At 47.8% G+C, this 8,443-nt stretch overlaps 5 protein-coding genes across 5 annotated transcripts; 2 read left to right on the forward strand and 3 right to left on the reverse strand.

Annotated features, from left to right (window-relative positions):
- On the forward strand, window positions 1-687 carry BT62DRAFT_938044 (uncharacterized protein). Its single transcript, XM_043187454.1, has 4 exons — window positions 1-246; window positions 268-275; window positions 402-591; window positions 646-687. The coding sequence occupies exons 1-3, from the start codon at window positions 232-234 to the stop codon at window positions 559-561; spliced, it is 183 nt and encodes a 60-aa protein (XP_043033874.1). The 5' UTR covers window positions 1-231; the 3' UTR covers window positions 562-591; window positions 646-687.
- Window positions 688-3,487: 2,800 nt separating this feature from the next.
- Window positions 3,488-3,782, forward strand: BT62DRAFT_910701 (uncharacterized protein; the record flags this gene model as incomplete). The annotated part of the gene is made up of 2 exons (XM_043183810.1): window positions 3,488-3,596; window positions 3,646-3,782. Coding segments are annotated over 2 exons (246 nt in total), but the record flags the coding sequence as incomplete, so codon positions are not given.
- Window positions 3,783-4,362: 580 nt separating this feature from the next.
- On the reverse strand, window positions 4,363-5,397 carry BT62DRAFT_938046 (uncharacterized protein). The gene is made up of 4 exons (XM_043187455.1): window positions 5,309-5,397; window positions 5,088-5,251; window positions 4,614-4,868; window positions 4,363-4,559 (listed from the first exon to the last, which is right to left on the reverse strand). Exons 2-3 carry the CDS (start codon window positions 5,152-5,154, stop codon window positions 4,696-4,698), a joined length of 240 nt encoding a protein of 79 aa, XP_043033876.1. The 5' UTR covers window positions 5,155-5,251; window positions 5,309-5,397; the 3' UTR covers window positions 4,363-4,559; window positions 4,614-4,695.
- Window positions 5,398-6,364: 967 nt separating this feature from the next.
- BT62DRAFT_938049 (uncharacterized protein) lies at window positions 6,365-7,275 on the reverse strand. Its single transcript, XM_043187456.1, has 3 exons — window positions 7,200-7,275; window positions 6,492-7,084; window positions 6,365-6,440 (listed from the first exon to the last, which is right to left on the reverse strand). Exon 2 carries the CDS (start codon window positions 7,045-7,047, stop codon window positions 6,529-6,531), a length of 519 nt encoding a protein of 172 aa, XP_043033877.1. The 5' UTR covers window positions 7,048-7,084; window positions 7,200-7,275; the 3' UTR covers window positions 6,365-6,440; window positions 6,492-6,528.
- Window positions 7,276-7,345: 70 nt separating this feature from the next.
- Window positions 7,346-8,108, reverse strand: BT62DRAFT_1012739 (uncharacterized protein; the record flags this gene model as incomplete). Its single annotated transcript, XM_043177967.1, has 5 exons — window positions 7,346-7,545; window positions 7,598-7,675; window positions 7,736-7,943; window positions 7,978-8,019; window positions 8,058-8,108. The coding sequence occupies 5 exons, from the start codon at window positions 8,106-8,108 to the stop codon at window positions 7,346-7,348; spliced, it is 579 nt and encodes a 192-aa protein (XP_043033878.1).
- Window positions 8,109-8,443: the final 335 nt, after the last annotated feature.

Here is an 8,443-nt window from a genome sequence, read left to right on the forward strand (position 1 = left end):
TGTTTGAAGTGTATGCAGGAACATCAACGCGATATTGGACCAGCATGGGCACCGCTGTCGGACTCATGCAAGGAATAATCTTCTTCGCCTGCCTGCTGTACCATCTGTCCCGAGCAGCAAATTCAGCGAAACTGCCTTTATCAACTATTTCTTCAACTCTGGATGCAATAAATGTTTTGCAAGTAAATGCCCCATCTCACTGCCCACAGAGCTGCGGTCGTTCCATAGAAAATGCATTTCCCAATCTAACGTACTTCATATACCTCTGCACAAACGTGAGCTGCATTCGCATTCGTTGACCAATGCTGAGTGCTGATCTAGGCGGGCTGCTTGAATCATTTTACGTCGCACGTCCTCCATGCATAATTGTCCCTTCTCTTACTCGCCATCTTGGCTTTCAGCGATCAGCAAGGATATTTCTTTTTCTACGACCTGCAAGAGCAATCCCCACCTAAGGACGAGCCCATTCTTCTACTACTATACTGTGACGCATTCCCGGAGAAGAAGCTCTATTTGGTGGAGCAGGCAAAGAAAGAGCTCGCCTGGTACGAGCACCTCTGATCGTTGAGGAACGAGAACGCACTTCATGAGGTGCCAACTCTTCCATGGCATTTGTTATCCATCCACTGACATCGACGCAATCAGGTGATGACTGAGAAGAAAAGGACTCGGAAAATTCTGGGACAGGTATGCCCTGCTTGAACTTGGATCCATCGCTTAAACAGGCCTAGCATGCAGGCAAGATGCGGAAGTGGATGGCTGAATACAGTCGCGAGCTTATCGTCGTGAAAAAGAAAAATCGTGCATTGTATGTTTTTCCTTACTTGGTTACTCGCACTCATGGATCACCCGTGGCTTAAAGACCACCACACAAGCCAAGCGCCTCAATTATCAGGCCACTCTTCCCACTCCAACAATCCACCGAACGTTGGAGTTCAACCGGCATTTAACATGTCTTACACTGACAGGTACATTGTTTCTTCTGGTTGCACCGTACCATTGCTGAATTGCGGGTAGTTTTGCACGATATCATGACCCAAGTCGTTCAGGAACACAATGAGCTCCGGGCATGCCGAAGTGTTGCCAGACAGTAATTTACGTCTCCTTGACTGGTGATATCACCTGCGTCGTTCGGACGGCGTTTAATGGGGTACATTGACCACATTATGAGTCCTTGCAATTCCAACCAATTGATTCTATCATTCAATAATGCACGGCAGTACCTATCCTAAACACAACAGTTAGCCTCCCTATTTTGAGATTGTCTCAGACCATTCCAGCCACCTGAACAAAAATCAAAACTGTGAATGTGATGTTGCAGGTGGGGCAGTGATTTCTGTGGACTGCGCATTGGCGGCCATCCTCCGGATTTGGTCGCCATATCGCAGAGGTACGGGGAAGTGTAATGACTTTGGTGAGTTAGATTCCTTCAAAGGCGATATCGTAAACTCCAATTTAGGCAACTGAGACACTGCATCCTCAATCATACCCGTTTCATTATGTCTTGTTCCGTGTATTCATTTCGTTGTCCTAGGAACCACCCGCGGAGACAAATCCAAAACCGGATGCCAAAAAGGTATTCAATGCTTTGTATTTTGAAATTCAGGGCTAGACCCTTGTCGCCAGAACGCTGCGTGTCCCGGTATGTCTGTGCAGCGCCGCGCCTCAGATGGCCATGTTATCGTACTCATCTTTTGTCAGACAAGAGCGAACGAGACCTTGAAGAACGCCTTGCAGAGAATAACGAGTTCCTCAAGAAGTTGAAGAACACAGGGACCGCCAAAATGATCCCTCGCGATGTTCGTTTTTATATTTCTTGTGTCTGCCTCTGCTAACTGGTCACGCAGAGACACTCAGGCAATCGTACTTCTCATTCCTTGATTTGTTGAACTCTTGTAAATATATCTTTGTTGCAGCCTCACTCTCAGTTTTGACGTCACGTCCATAGCGCTAGGTTCCGTTGTGTCTCGCATCCTAAACAAAATTTTCGCCTGCATATATGCGTAAAATTGGGTGATTAATCGTTCAAATATAATGTTTCAGCGACACACGTCCTAAACTCCTGTACCGAAGGCAGAAGTGTGCGTCACCTTGGCGCCTTTACCTCCTTGCCTGATATGCTTCTTACGACGTAGATGGTCTCGCCTTTTCTGCAGTAGTTCGATAAGGGTCTCGATATGATAGACAACAGATGATCCAGATACATGCTCCGCCTCCGGCTGCAATTCTTGTGTGAGGACGCCACTCTGTGCTTCTTGTGGCGCACCTGGAACATACTATTAGTCCAGCAGAGCAATGTATGAAGGGCAGCAGGTAAACCCCACGTATGCAACGCCGACATTTCACTCATCGGTAAAAACGACATCGTGGTGCTCGAAGAGTGGACGACCATTCTTTAAGGCATATCAGAAAATAAACATGTCGAGGAGCATGACAGAGGTAAGATGTATCATCTGCGGTTTCTGATGGAATCTTACAATCTCTTCCGCAGGGACTCTGCTTCGTCTAAGAAATCACAGAGGCTGAGGCAACCCGGAGATGTTCTTGATCAAAATTCAGACATGATCGTGGAGTTTCTTTTAAAAAGAGCGGATTTTGCATCTCCTGTTCACCAGCGACCACCACCACCGCTATAAATCAGATGGACGACTACCTGTACGACAACTTGGAGCAGATCAAGGGGGTCCCACCCTCGGGGCCGCCTGATGAGACAGATAATCCAACCCAATCTGCACCTGCTTCGTTTTCCTACGAGCGGATGGCTAAATACCACTACCAGCTCCACTTTGATCCAGACCGGGATCCAGATTTTTTCCCACAGACGCTTTGCGAAGAACACCTCTCCAACGGATATGGCCTTCACAGCCTGTTAACGACGGACTCGCGCTTCAGTTATGGCGACATTTCACCATTTCTCTCGGAACTTCCCTTAGATTCTGGCACGACACCATCCACCTCACTACAGCGACCCTCAACACTGCCTATGTATGTCAACGTACCGGATCCCGTATGGCCTTCATCGTCCTCAGCACTCTTTTCATCACTTACGGAGCATCTTCCGGACGCATCGCTTTCTACTGAGGCGAAAGCACAGCCCGCTCATCAGGACTTCTCGCTATCTAGCAAGAAGCGTAAAAGGCTACGGTCTGACTTGCAGGTGTCCTCCGCCTCTAACTTGTACACGGGGTCTTCCAGCGATGCACCACGGTCGCGATCTGAAGACCATGAATCGGATTCTGGTTCGGTCTACTGCCCTAGTCCAGGACCTTCGACCCCGACGCCTAAAAGGAGAACTCGATCGACCAGATCGACGAAGCACTTTCGCAAGAAACGCGACAGTGGAGACGAACCGACGGTCGTTGCCAATAGCAGTAAGAAAATTCGCGGAAGGAAAGTCGCTGTTGCCCCAGAGTTTCGTGAAGGCGGTCAGACTGTAGCAACGTCTCACAAGGTGCTTCCATCCACTTCGCATGGAGTGAAAATAGAGGGCAGTCCCAAGAGGCTATATGTTTGTACGTATGAAGGATGTAACAAGGCCTTCGCTCGAGGAGAGCATCTGAAGAGACATATCAACTGTGTGCATTTGGAATGCAGACGTGAGCTCGACCTTTTCACTCTTTGGTTCCAGTGCTCACAGTTCCTTAGCTTTTGAATGTCCACACGAAGGCTGCACGAGCACTTTCAGCAGGAAAGACAACATGAACCAGCATATGGGAGTCTCCCATCGTCTGCCGCCTCCAGCGATGGAGATGTCGAATGGGCCATCACCATCCAAATTCTAGAGGGAACGCAGGTGGCACACATCGCTGCAGCCAATAAGCCTCCGCGGAAGCAAGTACAATAGATCCAAAAAGAGGCATTCACTGCTCGATATTTTTAAATTTAGGATAACAACGATATCTGTGAATACTAGGATCATTCCATTGCGTCTTAAAGGACTTTGTGTATAGACTTGCAGTAGAATAAGACAATAATTAATCTTCATGCAAGCATTTGTCTTTGGTAATTGAGGTGCGGAGAAATTGCGAGTGCTCGTTCTCGCTGTTACACTGGAATGTCGGGCGCATTACTGGTGCTCCGTATTAGACATTACAAGGATATCTTAGAAAGCAGCTATGTTGTCCAAAAGTGTCCTGGTTATGATATCTACAGTTTTAGATCGGCCGAACAAAGCTAGGGCAGATGGACTGGATCACGCTCATTGGAAGGCCACCCAGAGGAAAAGCAGATGACGTCACTCCTACTCCTCGGGATGCGCGGATGCGCAATTAAGCAGCAGCATTAAATTCGGCACCCATTGACGACTGGTAAACTAGAATTCTATCTGTATGTGCTCCATGGCGAAAGAAAAGGTGACTGAAGACACACTGAATTTCATTTTCGCCATCGGTGAATCCGTCCGTCTGCATCAATTGGATCAATGGTGCTTGAACTAAGGAGGAAACATGTCGCGTCTATATAACGGTTCGAATTACCGTACTTTGGATCGGACAGGCCTACAACATCATTTGCCAATCTCTGAGACACATGCTAAAAAATGCGATTTTAAAATCGTCATGCTGAGCACCAGATTTTTAGTCGCATACTAGCCGATAGACGGAAACATTACATACATTTAAAAACCCAACTCGTCAAGAGGCCCGACTGAGGACGGACGGGTAGCTAAAAATACCGGACCGCGAGCTCAAATTGCATCTAGCCCTTGTTGCTAAAAATTGAGTGCACAGTATCTTGGAGATATGACATCTTCGAACGAATACTCCTTAGTGGAAACTTCAGTATAGGCTGCATAGTTCTGACTGAGCATGGACAATTGGCGATGTGGGTGCAGACCAAAGCCATACCAGAGTAACATCGGCACGGTAAGTCTTAACGGGCACGTAAACCCTTGAACTCGCTATATGTTGTCCGTTACTTGCGACGATGGTCCAGGAATACCGAATTCCGAGGTGGGTGGGATTCGCGTTGTGACGGGTGATTGGTGAAGCATTGGCAGCACGGGTAGACGTTACAGCAGAATATCAGTGTACGTGCTAAACGAAGGTAGATTGAGGTGCACATGCTAGATAGAATGAGTGTTGACCCACCTTCTGAATCTTTCTGCGATTCTCCATCATACGGCTGAGTATCGCGCAAGTTTTCTGAACCGGACATACGCAACTGAAGAGGTGGACCGAAAAGCTGTACTAGAAATATTCATATTTTCGCAAACGCATAGCCTATTCCTGGACTGAATAGCGCTGAAATGATCCTAAATGATTAATGGGCAGTAAGCAATGACCGAAAATCATCGGCAGTGGGAACGCACCTTGGCGAAAATAGTGATAATTTCTTGCTATCTTCCTGTCCGAAGTATCACTCGAAACCGGGTTCCGGTGGGTGTCGAGATAACTTGAGTATTCTGGCTGTATAATTCTTGCTCTTGGTGACCCTGAAGCAAAGATATGGAGTTTTACGATGCATCTCGCCATCAGGATGACCCTAATCGTACCTGTAGGTACTGAAAGCCCACCATGCTGCCCGACCGGCGACCGTCTGAAGGTCAGCTAAAGCTGAATAATGGACCAGCATGGGCACCGCTGTCGGACTCATGCAAGGAATCATCTTCTTCGCCTGCCTGATGTACCGTCTTTCCCGAGCAGCAAATTCAGCGAAACCGCCTTTATCAACTATTTCTTCAACTCTGGATGCAATAAATGTTTTGCAAGTAAATGCCCCATCTCACTGCCAACAGAGCTGTGGTCGTTCCATAGAAAATGCATTTTCCAATCGCACAAACGTGAGCTGCATTCGCATTCGTTGACCAGTGCTGAGTGTTGATCTAGGCGGGCTGCTTGAATCATTTTGCGTCGCCCGTCCTCCATGCATAATTGTCCCTTCTCTTACTCGCCATCTTGGCTTTCAGCGATCAGCAAGGTTATTTCTTTTTCTACGACGTGCAAGAGCAATCCCAACCCAAGTACGAGCCTCGAGTGTTGGGTCAGGCTGGGAGACAAAGTAGGCAGTTGCGGTGGCTACTTCTTCGAACGTTGGTGCGTTGGGGGACGCCATAGATTCGAGAGTGACAGGCGACGTGTTGGAATGAGGAATACCAACGTGTATCTAATTTTGCCCTGTCTTCCGAATCGTGCTTGCGGAATGATGAGCATCAGGGAAAAGTTTGAGGAAGTTAAGGAATCACTCATGTAAAGATGTTATCAAGGGTTTCATCATGGCTAGGAAGGCGCGCGGCACCCCAATTCCATGTCAACATGAAACAATAATGACTGAGTCAATAACCAGACAAAAGTCCATAATCTGAAAAAGTTGAATGTGTCACATCCCGACTAGCTCAGGTGCCAAATTTCAATATTCCAACATGGCGATCGCCTTTTTTTGATTCATCTATCGCAGTAGAACATACAGGTTTAACATGCAGAACCAATGACAGATATATCAACCTAGACCGGAGTATCTGAATATGATACGAAGAACGCTGGAATGGAACATACCTGAATCAGAAAACCCAGCAATCGATATCCCCTCAGACTAGAATCCAAGGAATCTCTCTTCAAACGTCTTCAGCTCCGGAGTCTCCTGGGGCGCATGCTGGGTTGGTGTGGTATCCTTATTGCCACTAGAAGTCGGCTCCACTATCTCACCATCCTCTAGCTCGGGGGATGCCTCCCTGAGAGCGATAGGCGTACTCTCCTTCTTGACCACGGCAGGTCCAGGTTCCCGATCACAAGGCGTCGACTCCCCCGAGAACGAATGGGGAAACGGTGTATTTTCTCGTGTGCCGGTGTCAGAAGACGCACAGCTGGGCGCGTACGTGAACATCTCGGGTGGGAGCGACGAGGAGCGTGGGTCGTGTTCAAACGTGAAGGGATCGATGGGCGGTATGGTTTCCGAGTTGTTGGTGGTGGATGCCTCTGGGGGCGGTGAACAAGGGGGAACGGGGGATGGCGGCCGTGGTTTTTGTTTTCGCTTTCGAGGGATGGTCTGAGGCGGAGGCTGACGAAAATCCACTGGCCACCTAAGGCGGGACGACCTGCGAGGAGAATCCATGAGGTGATTTTCTGATGCGACTGCCTTGAGCTTCGGCCTTTTATACGGAAATGCCACCCGTTATTTAAGGGGTTTTCAAATGTAAGACCAAACAAAGACAATGGTTAGAATCAACGGAAAACGATGAGTTTGTTATTAATGACTTTGCTTACCGTTGTCCCATTGGCTCGTGCCAGCAAAGACGCAACTTCCTGTCTTTAACGCTACTATGACCGTACTTTGCGAAACGGGAAACTTATTCTCAGCCAGACCGCCGAGGTGAGGAAGGGTTTGATCATTGCGCACACTCGTTCATTGGCTACAGGTCTTGACGCCAGCGCGCTCTAGTGGATTCGGCACCTCGATAAAACTTCGTGGTGGGCGGAGAAGGTTTCTGAAGTTGAGCAATTGCAAATTTGAGCGGTGGTGACTTCACGGTTGTTATTGTCAATCGACTGGCTATTGAAGGGAGAAGGATGGATATTTCAAATGTCCACGTGAGCCAGTACTGCGGTAGGACTAAAAAGAGCATATAAACACGACGCATAGAATAAAAATAAAGCAGGCTCACCTAGGAAGTAACCAATCTTCGGTAGACAACAACCCAAGAAAACACTCCGTTTCAACGCAGGCGTCTCCTCGCTACTGACTACGCAGCGGATATATCGTTACGCTGAACCACAGATGCCCTTGGTCGGAGATTCGTCACTGTTTCGAACGCGAGCCCATCGTCGTAGAGGTATACCATTACTTAGACGGTCGGTATTCATAGAGAGTCGCAAAGATAAGGAGACGGTTAATGGGGAGGAAACTGGATGAACAGATGAGGATTCGAGGATATGTTCCAATTCCAAGTTTTCAAAGGGAAATAGTGGTAGTAGCATGCTCGGTCCGATGTACCGAACCACGGGGTCTGACTGTACAGTCTCGTCAATGACTCAATCCACGAACCACTCCAGAGAGTTCCACGCATTGTGCAGGCTCCTGACGCTTCTAATGTTATGGCCGTCACCTTGGCAATATATCGATACATGATTCGTCATGCATCGAGAAGGTAGCTGCTCGGACAGAGATAATTTCATGGTAACTGGCCTACCCTTTGGGAGGGTAGATAGAGAGTACGAAAGTGCCACAAAGAATAGATATCGCAAAATGGATGGCGTTAGATGGCATTTATCTCAAGAAATCTGGCCAGATTTCAGGAACAATTACTCTACATCATGTCATCTGATCATGGAAGGTGCGTAATCGTCTTTCCTCAGACGCGGAATATCGGGCTGATGCGCTCGGAAGCGTTTTGATATGGTAGATTAGTCCGACAGGCCGTACAACCAAAGAGAATTTAATTTACTATAACTTACATACTGTACTGTTGAAGTGATGCCAGCCCCACAACTATATGAAAACACCATGTAAA

The sequence above is a fragment of the Guyanagaster necrorhizus genome (assembly GCF_019112545.1).
Source record: "Guyanagaster necrorhizus MCA 3950 unplaced genomic scaffold BT62scaffold_50, whole genome shotgun sequence".
Taxonomy (NCBI): Eukaryota; Fungi; Basidiomycota; class Agaricomycetes; order Agaricales; family Physalacriaceae; genus Guyanagaster; species Guyanagaster necrorhizus.

Bases quoted from the DNA above. Each gene is read 5' to 3' on its own strand.
- BT62DRAFT_938046 (XM_043187455.1), bottom strand. From the start codon at position 5,154: ATGTCCGGTTCAGAAAACTTGCGCGATACTCAGCCGTATGATGGAGAA. The intron at 4,869-5,087 runs GTGGGTCAACAC...GTGCCCGTTAAG, and splicing joins ATCGCAGAAAGATTCAGAAG to ACTTACCGTGCCGATGTTAC.
- BT62DRAFT_938049 (XM_043187456.1), bottom strand. From the start codon at position 7,047: ATGGATTCTCCTCGCAGGTCGTCCCGCCTTAGGTGGCCAGTGGATTTT.